The following is a 14,706-nucleotide window of genomic DNA, read 5'->3' as shown; positions in this document are numbered from 1 at the left end:
CCAAGGATCTGCTTCTGCTTACCGCCCAAACTGCAGGACTTGTCATCTATCACGTATGTTGTGAGTGACATCAGCATCGGACGGCGGTGACGTCCAAGGCCTGACAACCACGTCCGACCTAAACGGTCAAACCGTACATAAAAAACCACCCTCTCTCCCATTTCAAACTCCACAACCCCAGCAATCGACTCGACGTCCGCACAGCACAGCTCAGCTCCAACCTTTTCCTCCTCCTCTTCCTCCAACAACAACAACAACAGCCACCTACCAGCATCCCGTAGCCATGTCCACCTACGAGACCCAAGACGTCCCCGCCGGCATCGCCCGCGACAACGACTACGTCAGCCGCACCGGGCAGTCCGAGATCCGCGTCCAAAAGGACGAGGCGCCCGTCGACGACCCCATCGACCCCGCCACCGCCGACACCGACGAGCAGTTGGGTGAGTCTCATGATCCACCGCCGCCACCATTCCCTCCCAAAGCTGAAATGTAACCTCTTTGTGTTCATCTAACGCCGATTCTCTTACGAAAAGCTCGCGATGACAAGGAGGCTATCGATGAGGATAACATCCTGTCCGACCGGACGCGCGGTGCTGCCAAGAAGGCTGGTGCTTATGCGGAGCCTGGCGACGACGAGGGTCTGCCTGGCCCCGATGACGGGACGAGTGTCGTTCGCAAGTAATTAAGCGGAGGCGGCTGGTGGAGTTGCTCTGAGTGTTTGGATAGCTAGGACGTTCTTTAGGGCGTTTGTAAGATAGTGAGATGATGGGATGATGAACGAATTTTATTACATGACATCTCACATGTGATTGCTGTGCTACCGTTTACACCTGTGACGCTGTTGATAAACCCAATTTTTATGCAAACTTTTGTATCTACTTGCCCCAATGGAAGTTACTAAACCCTGCGCCCGTGTACGTAAGTAATCGAACCTTGTTCACCCAAAGTTGACGCCATGACCATGCCGCGATACACGATGAGTCGACCTCGCGGTACCTGGATGGAGAGTTTCAAAAGGCCGGGTATATAGACATTTAAAAAACGATCATATGAGAGCATTCGCTCATTCGTCGTCTTCCATATCCTCATCTTCGTCCTCTTCTACATCACCAGCACCCTCGTCATCAAGGCCTTCGCTATCCCAGGCGTCGGACATATCCTCGTCGTAGTCTTCCTCCTCATCGTCCTCGTCGACATCTTCGCCCCGCGCCTTCTTCTCCTTCTTCTTCTTCTCCACATTCTCCTTCTGGATGCGCCTCCGCTCCTCCTTCTCTTGTCTCCGCTGGTCCCACTTCTTGTCCATCGCCCGGACCTCTTCAGCAGTCTTGGTGATGTGCTCGTGCCACATGACCTTTCCGCCACAGAGGCCCTCCTCGACCTTCTGCAGGCGCAACTTCATGCGCGGGCCGAGCTCCACCAGCTTCACCGCCTTCCGCTCGACGTTGCCGCGCGCGCCGGCCGAGCCGCCAGCACCGCCGCCTTGCCGTTCCGCGGCCGCGCGCTGCTTGTCTTTGCGGTTGAGCACTTTCCGCGTCGTCTCCAGGACCTCGACCTCGGCGTCCGTCTCGACCTCGCTGTCGCTCGCGCTGGTGTAGCCGCCGCCCGCGTCCGGGTCCAGCAGGTAGTCGGCGGCGTCCTCGAGCTTGCCCAGGTTCGGCAGCCCCCGCTTCTTCTTGTCCTTGACCGAGTTGTTCAGCCGGCGCAGGCTCTTGGGCATGTCCTTTGTCACGGTTTTGGTCGTGATTGCGTAGTGTCGCAGGTTGAGGACGTAAGAGTTCGAGTCGTCGGGGGAGGGCTCGCGGTTCAGGAGTAGCACGCGGCGGATCGAGGTCAATGGCGTGGCTTGGGGGGAGATGGGCGGGAAAAGCGATTGGAACATGGTTGTCGTGAGGCTTTCAAGATGCTTCGGGATGGGGTTCTCCGCGCTGGTCGAGGTCTGGGAGCTCGTAAAGTTGTTCATGACAAGCTGTTCGAAAGCCACTGTTAGAGAGGGTTTGAGACGGACTGACGTTGGCATGTACGTACGAGAGGGGGCATGTGGTACTCATGGCCTCCGGTTCTGGGGTGCTTTTGGGCGCGCTGGATATCCTTGCACAAAGAGTATTTCTCGACGCGGAAGTGCATTGTGGGTCCGCGAGGAGTCTTTGCGATGCGCAGGTTTGTGTTTCCGGAGGAGGATTTGGAGAAAAGCATAAGGTGTGTGACACCGAGAGGACCAGCCATTGTCGTGTAGTCGCGCAGTTTGTTGGATTTCCTCTCCTGCAAGAATGGTCAGCGGATGCAAGAAGTGGTATGCTAGGGGAACAGTACTTTCAGCCTCGTCGCTGTGCCAGGCTCCATGACCGACCTCATGTCCTTGACCAGCTGCGACACGCTGGAGCCGACCTCTCCGGCTCCGACGCGAATGACCATGCTCCTCGGCGCGCCATCATTGGCTTTTACTGTGTTCTTGGGCAGGGTGGCGCCGACGTGCGTGCGCTTCTTGACTCTCCGTTTTGCCATGGTGTGTGGTGATGTGGGATGTGAGGAAGTTGTTTGGGATGCGAGCTTGCGGCGGAGGGTTGCGAGAAAAATCCCGGGAAGGCGCGCTTATCGATTAGGTCGCGATTTTTCCCAGCAACCGACGCCAGCATCTGCACCACTTCCCGACTCCACCAAAGATGCCCGCCCTCAAGAAGCGCAAGATCAGCGGCGAGCCCGCTGCTGCGAAGCCCAGGGCGGCTGCTGCCTCTGCCCGCGACGCTCCCTCCAAGACGCAGAAGGCCGAGCCTACGAAGCCTGCCGAGCCCACCTCTGACGATGCGCAAAGCGATGCCGAAGACGCTTCCACCGAGGAAGCACAAGCGACAGAGGGTGAACAGGCACGGAAGAGTTTCAGGGATCTCGGTATCATGGAGGAGCTCTGCAACAGCTGTGAAGCTCTGGGATTCAAGAACCCGACTCCCATTCAGACCGAATCCATCCCGTTGGCTCTCCAAGGACGGGACCTGATCGGTCTGGCCGAGACTGGTTCAGGAAAAACGGCAGCGTTTGCGCTGCCCATCCTTCAGGACCTCATGGAGAGACAGCAGAAACTTTTCGGCTTGATCATGGCACCAACCCGCGAACTGGCCTACCAAATTTCACAACAATTCGAGGCACTGGGCAGCCTGATCGGAGTCAAGTGCGCGGTCCTGGTTGGTGGTATGGATATGACGCCCCAGCAGATTGCCTTGGGAAAGAATCCACATATCATCGTCGCCACCCCCGGTCGTCTGCTCGACCATCTCGAGAACACCAAAGGTTTCTCTCTAAAGCAGCTGAAGTACTTGGTCATGGACGAAGCAGATAGGCTGCTGGATCTCGACTTCGGTCCCATCATCGACAAGATCCTCAAGGTTTTGCCCAAAGAGGGCAGACGAACCTATCTATTCTCGGCCACTATGAGCTCAAAGATCGAGAGCCTTCAAAGAGCCAGTCTGAGCAATCCTCTCCGCGTGTCCATTTCAAGCTCCTCCCATCAGACAGTCTCGACCCTTATCCAACACTACTTGTTCGTTCCCCACAAGCACAAGGATCTCTATCTCATCCATCTGCTCAACGACATGATCGGCCATCCAACCATCATTTTCACGCGCACCGTCAACGAGACGCAAAGGATCGCAATCTTGCTCCGGGCTTTGGGCTTTGGCGCCATCCCTCTCCATGGCCAACTTTCCCAATCTGCAAGATTGGGCGCGCTGGGGAAGTTCAAGGCAAAGTCGCGAGACATTCTTGTCGCTACCGATGTTGCTGCTCGTGGTCTCGACATTCCAAGTGTCTCATATGTTATCAACTACGATTTGCCTCCGGATTCGAAGACGTACGTCCATCGTGTTGGACGTACGGCCCGCGCTGGAAAGTCTGGTAAAGCTCTTTCTCTGGTCACGCAGTACGACGTGGAGATCTGGCTGCGCATTGAGACCGCACTGGGTAAGAAGTTGACCGAAGAGTCGGTTGAGAAGGAGGAGGTCATGATCCTCGCTGAGCGTGTGGGTGAGGCACAGAGAGCTGCAGTCAGGGAGATGAAAGATCTGCATGAGAACAGAGGCAAGAAGGGCAGTGTGCTCCGCGGAAGAAGGGGTGGCGGAAAGAGGGGCCGCGATGACATGGACCACGAGGAGGGCTGATATGGCAGCTCGCATTTAGGAAATCCAAAAGTTTGGCGTAGACGGCGTAGCATATCCCGAGTTTAGCTTTAGATTCTTTCATCTTTGTCCTGATGCTGCTTGTCGCTTCTGCTGACGGTGGCAAAAGATCATCTGCACAGAACTGTACAACGATGGAGTGTATGACTACTGCAACCTAGATGTGACTCTTGATATGTGACCGACTATGAGTGAGGATGAATCAGGAGCTGGAGATCATGAGTCAAATGTATTGCAAGGCAACGACTTATGGCTAGAAGCAGCACATCTATCACGTGACACACAGCGCACGGACGCATCAAAATGCGGTGCGTTCGCTTCAACCGCGAAATGCAGCCGGCCCCTCCAACGGCAAATATTATCGCGACGTCTACGCGCTCCACAACCTCAACCTCCACGCGACACCGACCCCGCAGGCCCCGGATCAGCCTCCACGATGTCCCGTTTCTTCACCGCCGCCGATAGCTCCAGCGAGAGCAGCTCCGACGAGGAGGAGCTCTACTCTGAGGAGGAGGAAGAAGAAAAGTCGGAAGAGGAAAGCTCATCGGAGGACGAGTCGGAGGAGGGTTCCAGCGATGACGACGATGAAGGAAAGACTGGCGCTGGACGCTTCTTGAGGGACGTGTCCGATGAAAGCGACAGCGACGACGAGGAGCGCGTCACCGTCGTCAAGAGCGCGAAGGACAAGCGGTTCGAGGAACTCGAGGCCACCATCAAGGCGATTGAGAACGCCGAGAAGATCAACGACTGGGCTGTCATCGCCTCAGGTAAGCTCACATCTGTGCGTGGCGGCTTAGCCATGGCCTGCTAACGTTACAACGTAGAGTTCGACAAGATGAACCGTCAAATACCCGCGCTCGTCAGGCAGAATAATGGCAAGTCGCCCAAGCCGTACATCAGGGCCATTTCCGAGCTGGAGACCACCATGATCGAGACGCTCGAAAAGCAGAAGGTCTCGCCCAAGAAGATGAACGCCACCAACACGCGCGGCCTGAACGCTGTCCGCCAGCGCATGCGCAAGCTTAAGCAGGACTACGCTGCCGAGATCAAGAAGTTCAAGGACGACCCAGAGAAGTTCATGGCGGACGATGTGGTTGAGGAGGTTGTTCCCACCCCCAAGAAGACCAAAAAGGCGGTGCCCTCTCTGGGCGCCGAGACCGAGGAGGGCGGCGATGACGGCTTCATCACGGTCGACCGTGCCGGCAAGGCTATGGTCTACACCCCCGAGAGCATACTCAAGCATCTCCGCACTATCGTCGAGGCCCGTGGCCGTAAGAACACCGACCGTTTGGAGCAGATTCGCACCATGGAGAAGCTGTACGATGTCGCCAACACCGATTATCAGAAGATCCGCGTGCTTCTGACTCTGATCTCCACCCGCTTCGACCTCACCACCGGTACCACCAACCAGATGACTCAGGAGCAGTGGAAGCTGGCCGAGAATGAATTCCGCCGGCTGCTCGAGGTTCTCGAGAACAACCGTGACATCATCGTCATCGAGGGTGCTGAGGAGTGGGAAGATGACGACAAGCAGCCTGTGCTGACCGAGGGCGAAACCTTCAAGGTCCCCGGCAGCATCACCTCCTTCATCGAGCGCCTCGACGATGAGCTTACCCGCGCCCTCCAGCACATCGACCCCCACACCGCTGATTACGTCGAGAGGCTCACGGATGAGACGACGCTGTACACCAGCATCTCCCGGACCCAGGTGTACATCGAGTGGCTGGTTGAGAAGCACGGTGGCACTCAGGACAGCTCGAACCGCGTCGTCATGCGCCGCCTTGAGCACCTGTACTTCAAGCCCTCGCTGGTCATCAAGATTCTGGAGGAGAACTCGTGGAAGGCCATCCCCACCGGCATCAATTCTACTGTCACCCCCCGTGATGGTTCCACAGATCCCACCGACCTTATCGCGACCCTCTGCACGTACTTGTTCAAGCACAGTGAGGGTATCATCAGGGCACGCGCTATGCTTTGCGAAATCTACCACCTGGCGCTGCATGACCACTACTACAAGGCTCGTGACATGATGCTCATGTCTCACTTGCAAGAAGGCATCTCGAACTTCGATGTCAACACCCAGATCCTTTTCAACCGGACACTTGTGCAGGTTGGTCTCTGCGCTTTCAGGGCCGGTCTTGTTTATGAGGCGCAGACTTCTCTGCAGGAGATCTGTGGTAGCAACAGGCAGAAGGAGCTTCTTGCGCAGGGTCTCCAGATGCAGCGCTACTCTCAGATTTCTCCTGAACAGGAACGTCTGGAGAGACAGCGCCAACTGCCATTCCACATGCACATCAACCTAGAGCTGCTGGAGTGTGTCTACCTGACCTGCTCTATGCTGCTCGAGATCCCTCTGCTCGCCCAAGTTGGCTCTTCGCCTGACATCAGGAAGCGGGTCATCAGCAAGACCTACCGCAGGCTGTTAGAGTACCATGAGCGCCAGATCTTCACCGGTCCCCCTGAGAACACCCGCGACCACGTCATGCAAGCCTCGAAGGCGCTTGCTGCGGGTGAGTGGAAGAAGTCTGCGGACTTCATCAACTCGATCAAGATCTGGGAACTCATGGCGCAGTCGGAGAAGATCAAGGTCATGCTCTCTGAGCAGATCCAAGAGGAGGGTCTCAGGACTTACCTCTTCACCTACGCGCCCTTCTACGACACTCTCTCCATTGCTACTTTGGCCTCCATGTTCGAGCTCCCCGATCGCAAGGTCTCTGCTGTCGTCAGCAAGATGATCTCTCACGAGGAGCTCGCTGCGGCGCTTGACCAGGTCAACAATGCCATCATCTTCCGCAAGGGTGTCGAGCTCTCTCGCCTGCAGAGCCTCGCCCTTACTCTCAGCGACAAGGCCAGCGGCCTCATCGAGGCCAACGAGAAGACCTTGGAGCAGCGGACACAAGGTATGGCCAACGCTTTCGAGAGGCAAGGAGGCTCGGGCCGTGGCGGCCGTGGTGGACGCGGTGGTGGCCGTGGTCGCGGCCGGGGCGGATCGAGCGGCGTGCCTCGTGGCCAGCAGTTCACTGGTGGTGCCCTGGGACGGGCAATTCAGGCATAAAAGTGCAAGAATGGGTTTTCTTTGATTTGGCATTAGGGGGTTTTATGTTGCTTTTCTAATGGCTCATGTGAGATGCAAAACGCGTCAGACGCTTCATGGGTATCATCAGACACTTCGGGTAGAGAGGAATCAAAAGTCGTCAACAACATAACCCTCAGTCTCCTTCGCTCGCTGCCGCATCCGTGATGAACGTCGGGGACCAATACTCAGTCTCTTCTGTCTGCTTATCCACCCAAACCAGCGAGTCTGCCAGGAGATCTTCGATGGCAGCCACTGCTCTTGCGCGCTCCCAACCCAGATTGATCTGCAGCATGGATACCGTGACGTAGCCCAACACCTGTATAGCTTCTAGCACGGCCGACTGGTCTGTGTTGAGCTCCTTTGGAACCGACCGAATCATTTGCTTGTGGCCGAGCCTCATGATGGTGAAGCCCGACCCGAGCGGCTCGAGCGACTTTACAGCTCGCAAGACGTCGTCACTATAATGGGCAGACACACAAATGAGCATTTCAGAATCAACGAATAAATTGATACAGACGAGCGGCAAGGGGCCTGCATACTCTGACGCCTCCATGCCACCTCCAAAGCCCCGGCCCTTCTGCACGCGCTGCCTGACCTCATTCAGCGCGATCATGCCCCCATTCTCCGCCCGCGTCTCCCGACACACCTCGACGACCCTCACCGCCAGCTCGAAGTAGAAGTCGTTGACGCTGCTGCCCAGCATCTGCGCCCAGACGCTGCCGCCCCCGCTCTTGGCGTCGCCGCCGCCGCCTTTGCGGTTGGACGAGGCCAGCGGGTCGACGCCGATGGCGTTGCACATGCGGGCGAACTCGGCGCGGAAGGTGGGGTTGGAGCGGATGTCCTTGGCGTGCGTGATGCTGAACTGGTGCAGCAGCGACTGGAAGACGGAGAGCTGCGTCTCGAGCGAGCGCGCCTGCTGCGTGCGCAGGTTGCTGCCGTGCGAGGCGTATTGGGCCTGCGTGATGCGGTGCTGGTCGAAGGCCGAGAGGCCGACGCCGCGGCGGCTGGAGGACATGGCGGGGGGGGTTCGAGGGAGAAGGGCTGGATACTAATCGGACGCGGGTTGTCAGATGCCTGTCGCGGCTTCGTTGGAAGATTGGACTGGAGGGGTTGCGGTGGAGCTGTTGGCGGTGGTGGTGGGCGGTGGAAGCGTCTTGGCATCGGTGATGTGCACGGGTCAGTTGCACGGGCCGCTCGCAAGCGAGGCCGCACCTCCAATTTTCTTCGCGCGCCTCTTTTGAAAAAGAACCAGACGTCCACGATCACCTCCGTCCACCACTAACATCCAGCAGCACCGCCGGAAAAGTTCTCGCAATGGCCGTTGTCAAGTCGTACGTTTCCCTTCGCCGCCCGCTCGGCTGAGCACCCAAGGACGAGAATGCAGCTGGTTGTGGTTATTTCCTCGCTGGAGAAGGCTGCCCCGTTTGGCACCTTCCAGCTCGATACACTCTCCCTCCCGGTCCTCGGTCCTCATTTGGTCGTGTGCACACTCGCGCCCGGCACTTGAGAATGCGAGGCTGGGGTTTTGGGGTTGAAGATGAACCGTCTTCTCCCTTGAATCAATTTTGCCGTACGCAATGGGGCAGCGCTGGGTGGTTCCACGCTTGCACAAAGTACGCGCATATCACCTCTCGAGCATTGCGCTCGGGGTCTTGTCGATTGAGATATTACGGTCCATTGCGCCTAGCAGCGCCGGACTGCTCATCGATCAAAAAACTTTTTCCTTTCGAGTCCAATCTTCAGTCGGGAATGCCGCACTTGCTGCAGTTCTCGTCTGGGAGCAAGCCTTGCGCTGCTCACCACCACTTTCCACCAGACTGCTGACATTCTCTCTTGGGTGGTTGTAGTACCGTTCCCACCAAGGACCAGGTCCTGGTCCCTGAGACCCTGCTCAAGAAGCGCAAGACTCAGCAGAAGGACCACGAGACCCGTGCTGCCGAGCTCCAGAAGAAGCGTGATGTAAGGACATTCCTCTGTTGATTACCTGGATATTTTGGAGAAATAGGCTGGGGTGATGACAATACCAACCGAGATGACTAGACCTTCGGGTCGATGCTGTCTCTACGTTAACCATCTTTCGGGACTGACTACACCTACTTCTCCGAAATATTTCGGGTCTCGATCACCTTGGTTCATCAAGCTAACGGTGTTCCACACAGGCCAACAAGAAGAAGCGCGAGGTCATCTTCAAGCGCGCCGAGTCCTACGTCAAGGAGTACCGTGACGCAGAGCGCGAGAAGGTCCGCCTTCAGCGCGTTGCCAAGCAGGATGGTTCTTTCTACGTCCCTGCTGAGCCCAAGCTCGCCTTCGTTGTCCGCATCAAGGGTATCAACAAGATTGACCCCAAGAAGCGCAAGACCCTGCAGCTCCTCCGTCTTCTTCAGATCAACAACGGCTGCTTCGTCAAGATCACCAAGGCCACCTCTGAGATGTTGAAGATCGTTGAGCCGTACATCGCCTACGGTTACCCCAACCTCAAGTCCGTCCGTGAGCTCGTCTACAAGCGCGGCTACGGCAAGATCAACAAGCAGCGCATCCCGCTCACTGACAACGCCATCATCGAGGAGAACCTCGGCCAGTTCGGCGTTGTCTGCATCGAGGACCTGATCCACGAGATCTACACCGTTGGCCCCAACTTCAAGCAGGTCTGCAACTTCCTCTGGCCCTTCAAGCTGTCCAACCCCACCGGTGGCTTCCACACCAGGAAGTTCAAGCACTTCATCGAGGGTGGTGATCTTGGCAACCGTGAGGACCACATCAACGCCCTCATCAGGCAGATGAACTAAGCGGGCTGTTGCTCTGCTCTGTGCTGCTGGGATGGTCGTCGGTGGTTCTCAAAAAGTTTCTTCATCTGGATGGGTTTATGACGGGCATGGCGTCTCTGTAACGTAGGTAGCTGGCTGAAATACCATGGGAGCCGCACAGCCGCTCATCCTTTACGTTATGGCGTTTTGGCGTAACCGCGAATTGAGTGGTTCACTACTTCCAATGCTTCTTGCAACAACCATCCCTGCCTACATGTGTATGCCTATGTCCGTGCCCGAGAGTGTCTCACAAGGACACGAACTCGACGCCTAACGCGTGAGGCGTCCCGTTCGCTTCTGCCTTCCATCCTCACGCACATGAGACGTGGGCTCTCCGTGTCCTCCGGCGTGCGCCGGGTGCAATCAAGCAAGCTCACCTCATATCCGACGTCATGTCCCTTTCCCTTCCCCTCCCCTTCCCATTCACGCGCGTTCATGGCGCGCGCACTATACGCGTCCATCTCGCGTAGGTAGTTATGTTAAGACGCATTCTCCCGTCTCTTCTTGGTCCCCCTCTTCCCGCGGTTTCACGCAAGGGACGGCGCGGCTTGGCCTCAACCCACCCTCGTGTCAACGGGCGGTCTAGCCAGGGGCGATCAGGACAGGACAGGGGCAAGGTCGGCATCTGCAATTACTGCATAGCAAAGAAAAAAAAGAAGTCAAGTTCTTGGGATGGTCAGAGCGCTTGATGAGGTGGGTGATGAGAGTCCACACCACATCCGCACCATGCTACACGCCACTGTTGGTTTTTTTTTCTTTTTTTCTTTCCTCCAACCGGAATGGTAGGCGTATATATGTATGAATTTTTTTTCACCCCATTCCTCCGAATGGAAGCTGTGCGATCTGGTGATAGTTAGTCGCTGCCCTCTCTATCTCTCTCTCGCCACAATTCTTTCGGTGAGCGGGTGAGAGCTGAAGCCGGCACGGAATGTTCCTTCATACGCGCACACACACCTTCACAAGTCTGTAAGATGAAGGGGCTAGGTGATAGCAATCTTTTTTTGTTGGTGGGAATGCCACGCCACGAGACGTTTAGAGAACACCGCCCCCTTGTACCACACATACTTTTACCCATTCTTTCTCTTTGTTCTTCCTCGTTTGCCTCCTCGCGTGGACTCACAATGGAAACCGTCCCCCTTGTCTCAAGGACCGGGCCGTCCGTTCGAGAGAGCGCCACCTTTTGAAACAGAGGCAACTCGTACAAGGTAGTAAGATGGCATTTGCAAAAAGGAAAGCAGAAGCGTTTGTAAATGGAAGTAGACGAATGTGTCCGTGTGACGTGTGACTGACTGTCCACAAGGGAAAAAATGTATGGAAGACCCCGGTTTTTTTTTTTTTTGAACGCAGGCTGGTGACTCGCCGGCTTTTGTTTATGCAGGGCTTGTGTTACGTGATAGTCGAACGGCTTCCACAGTTTGCCTCACCGCGTGCTGTCTGGGGGCACCGGCGGGCAGTTTGAGAGCTCTCCTTATTCCCGAGTCTTTGGCATTTGGAGAGGGAAGGCTGCCGGCCGTCCATATTTCGCATGGCTTCACGGCAGAGTGAGCTTCGGAGCCCATGTTTCAGAACGCTCAGTACGTCCTGCTTGCACCGGCAAGTAATTCGTTATCGGTGTAAGGGAAATTCGCACCTTCTTTCGAGGATGCTTCACGTTGTGCTACAAGGCCTGGGGGAAGTGTCTAAAGTCTCAGTAGAATATACTGTTGGTCAGGCTCTTCGCCATGCGTAGGACGCCATCGTCCAATGCTTCAGCTCGTCCACCAGTGAAGGTAGTTGGGAAGACGACACGTCGGCTAACAAGCTTTACGCAGGGGGATCCGGATGTGGGCGGTGATACGTACACGTAGTAGCTGCCTGTTTCTGCAAGTTCTGGGGTGACGCCTTACATCTTGTCGGCAGCCAGAACGCATGCAGAGGCCGAACGCCTCATTCTCCAACTTGGCTGCGGTAGTTGAGGGAGCGAGGTATGGGGCGCCGAGGCGCGTTTCTATTTGCTGCTCTGCCACGTGGGGGGCCGCGTTGGTTTCGTTTCTGGTTCGGATGGAGTTGGTTGCGATCCGTGGGGCAAAGCCTGTAGCCTCACGCGACTAGCGGTCACTGCCCCTTGATCACCGCAGCTGTCTGATGGAAGGTGGTTTATTTTGGAACCGAGGCACCAGCTACTTGGCGGTAGGTAGATTGGAGGGTTCCGCGGTTGCTGGGGTGGGAAAAAACGATAACATTTCGAGGCTCGTGTTGCGGCGTTTCTCGTGCAACGATCGACCGCATTAGGCTGGAGTTTCACAAGGGCGTCGACGTTTCGCCCCGTGTTGTGCTTACACGGAAGTCCGAGCTGGGGTTGTGTGAGGTTGCAAGGAAAGCGGTGGCCTGCCGGACATCAACATGACTCTTTCGGACTCCTTGCCCCTCGACGACGCTGATCACGCCCGTCTCTAAAAGCAAGTCTGCGCTGGGAGCGCCTCCCTCGTGTTGCGCCGCGACCCTGGACAGACTCAGCTTACGGGGGAGCGAGGAATAGCTGGGCTGCGTCGCCCTGAGGTCAGCAACAATGAGAAACCGAAAGAAGAAGTCCCTGCTGGCCGCCATGACGACCACGACCGTATAGTCGAGCCGGCAACCACTACTCGGCACCTTAGCTCCACGCCTCCCCTCCCCACGTCCCTTTCCTCATGGAGCCTCCGCCCTGTACCACCACCTCGTTTTTCCCTCATCACCACCCGATCCTCGGTTGGGGATCCACTTCCGCCCGCTTTCCCACTTTGCCCGCTCCCCACTTTCCGTCGGCTAAGCACCTAAAGGGAGCATCATCTCATGATGAATTCACCAGGGTCTGGATTTTGCCATCCACCATCTACCTAGCGCCCTGGTGGTCGTCGGGCAGCGACCGCGGCCGCCGCGCCTCGATCAGCTTATTACACAACCAGCAGCACGATGACGCTGCCAACTTTTAGCTCGTTGCTTTTTTTTTTTTTTTCCTTTCGATCCGCGCGCGCTGCTGCTTGCCCTAGCCGCTGCCGCTGCCGCTTCGCGCCACTGCTAGGCTCCGAGTACCTACTAATAATGATGAGTCTTTGCTCCGATTGCGGCAGGCGCAGGCAACGGTCGAACCCCGCTGGCGCGTACTTCTACCCAGCAGCCGCGTGCTGTTGCGTGTTCGTGCTGCGGCCCGTCGTTCGCCACCAGAAAGCAGCTAGAAATTTACTTTGGCGTGGGAAATGTCTCACATCACGGTTGGGGCCGGGCTTGGGCTCGTGGCTGGGAAAGGCAGGAGGTGGGAAGCAACAGCCAAAAAAAAAAAATAGGTGACTGGGGGGGTCAGACTTGCTCCGCCCCGCTTGCCGCCTGTGAGTCCCGCCGCGCAGTTGGAGCTCCGCCGCTGGAGTACGTACATACCTACACAGTACGTGATAGAATGCGCTGAGATGCAGCGCGGCGTGGGATGGCGCGAGCGGCTTAGTGCGGGCGCGTCCGTAAGGAGGTTGGGGGGGGATGATGAGTGCGCGGGGATGCGTCGTGGTGCAGAATTTAGCAACACGGGTCTGGGGAGGCTTTGGAACGTTCCGTTTTCAATTCCTCGAATGAAGGCGGCTGCAAGCGAGATGCGGCATGGCGCCGCTTACGAAATGCGCAGGACGTTAATGGCAGGAGCGCCGGGTGCGACATGACGGTTGTGATGGCATTTTTCCTGCTTGAGGCGCGGAGTCATGGTGTTGGAGCGCCGGTGGTCGTGTTTGCGATTGGCCGCGCGCCGGCCGTAAGGATACGAAGGCTTCATTCGTGGGCTCCGAGCGGGAGGGTTGGGACGGGGTGGTCAGCTGTTGCCGTGAGAGCGCTGGGTCTGCCTGGGTCCTTTGGGTCTGGTTGCTGGATGCTCAATGCGGTTCACACTTGACCGGTGGCCGAGAAGCCTCTTGCGGCGGACCGACGCTCTGCGGCCCCTCGTGACTGTGCCGGCCTGGCGACGGCTACCTGCTGGCGTGTGCCGGGCCGCACGAGGGGTGAGGCAGAAGGGACGCTGAGCCTTGGACGGCCCTCGCCCACGCCCACGCTTAGGCTCGGCAGCTCGCGGGCGGTTTCGCACGGCTCGCATCACGTCCATCTCACATATGCAAGGCATGATGATGGCTGCCGGCATGCCATGGCGCTCGGGAGGAGGGTGAGGGTGCTGGTGCTGACATTGATCTTCGAGAAGGCTTCCACCCGCAGGGCATGGTGCTGGGGGCTGGCGCACGCGGAGAAGCCCATCACCACAGGGTCCACGCCGGGCGCGCGCTAGGGACGAGGCCAGCAGGCGGCCGCGGAATGCTCGATGACTGCCGTTATTACTGCACACCCTTCATCTAACAATCCAATCTGTTCGAGAATGCCGCGCGGTAGCGACCGCTCCGAAGCCAGCACGGATTCTACTCGTCGCTGGCCCGTTAGGCCGTCCTCCCGCCCTCCCCGGTTGACCGATCTTCTAAAACAGCGGAGAGCGACGAGGTCAGGCGCAGGCACCGCGGGTCCCGAGAGAGCGGTCGGCGGTCGCGGCCTTTTCCAGAAGTCGTATCTGACCGAACGAGTGAGAAAAACGGGGTTCGCAGCTGGCGACGGCCAAGCGGCTTGCGCTGCCACGCTGCGTCCACCGTCTCGACCGCGTCTCCTGCCCGCTGGCCGGCGG

The 14,706-nt window shown here is 57.4% G+C and overlaps 6 protein-coding genes across 6 annotated transcripts; 4 read left to right on the top strand and 2 right to left on the bottom strand.

Annotated features, from left to right (window-relative positions):
- Positions 1–283: 283 nt before the first annotated feature.
- Positions 284–682, top strand: BKCO1_200047 (uncharacterized protein; the record flags this gene model as incomplete). Its single annotated transcript, XM_020272549.1, has 2 exons — positions 284–440; positions 534–682. 2 exons carry the CDS (start codon positions 284–286, stop codon positions 680–682), a joined length of 306 nt encoding a protein of 101 aa, XP_020134820.1.
- A 381-nt stretch (positions 683–1,063) lies between these two features.
- On the bottom strand, positions 1,064–2,502 carry BKCO1_200046 (ribosome biogenesis protein ssf2; the record flags this gene model as incomplete). Its single annotated transcript, XM_020272548.1, has 3 exons — positions 1,064–1,966; positions 2,026–2,259; positions 2,311–2,502. 3 exons carry the CDS (start codon positions 2,500–2,502, stop codon positions 1,064–1,066), a joined length of 1,329 nt encoding a protein of 442 aa, XP_020134819.1.
- A 158-nt stretch (positions 2,503–2,660) lies between these two features.
- On the top strand, positions 2,661–4,148 carry BKCO1_200045 (atp-dependent rrna helicase rrp3; the record flags this gene model as incomplete). The annotated part of the gene is made up of 1 exon (XM_020272547.1): positions 2,661–4,148. One exon carries the CDS (start codon positions 2,661–2,663, stop codon positions 4,146–4,148), a length of 1,488 nt encoding a protein of 495 aa, XP_020134818.1.
- A 454-nt stretch (positions 4,149–4,602) lies between these two features.
- On the top strand, positions 4,603–7,221 carry BKCO1_200044 (eukaryotic translation initiation factor 3 subunit c; the record flags this gene model as incomplete). The annotated part of the gene is made up of 2 exons (XM_020272546.1): positions 4,603–4,933; positions 4,991–7,221. The coding sequence occupies 2 exons, from the start codon at positions 4,603–4,605 to the stop codon at positions 7,219–7,221; spliced, it is 2,562 nt and encodes an 853-aa protein (XP_020134817.1).
- A 154-nt stretch (positions 7,222–7,375) lies between these two features.
- BKCO1_200043 (eap30 vps36 family protein) lies at positions 7,376–8,257 on the bottom strand (the record flags this gene model as incomplete). Its single annotated transcript, XM_020272545.1, has 2 exons — positions 7,376–7,700; positions 7,782–8,257. The coding sequence occupies 2 exons, from the start codon at positions 8,255–8,257 to the stop codon at positions 7,376–7,378; spliced, it is 801 nt and encodes a 266-aa protein (XP_020134816.1).
- A 299-nt stretch (positions 8,258–8,556) lies between these two features.
- Positions 8,557–10,028, top strand: BKCO1_200042 (60s ribosomal protein l7; the record flags this gene model as incomplete). The annotated part of the gene is made up of 3 exons (XM_020272544.1): positions 8,557–8,573; positions 9,090–9,201; positions 9,402–10,028. 3 exons carry the CDS (start codon positions 8,557–8,559, stop codon positions 10,026–10,028), a joined length of 756 nt encoding a protein of 251 aa, XP_020134815.1.
- Between the last annotated feature and the right edge of the window lie 4,678 nt (positions 10,029–14,706).

This window comes from Diplodia corticola (assembly GCF_001883845.1).
Source record: "Diplodia corticola strain CBS 112549 chromosome Unknown scaffold2, whole genome shotgun sequence".
Taxonomy (NCBI): Eukaryota; Fungi; Ascomycota; class Dothideomycetes; order Botryosphaeriales; family Botryosphaeriaceae; genus Diplodia; species Diplodia corticola.
The sequence above is the reverse complement of the archived record's forward strand: the minus strand, read 5'-3'. Positions and strand labels throughout refer to the sequence as shown.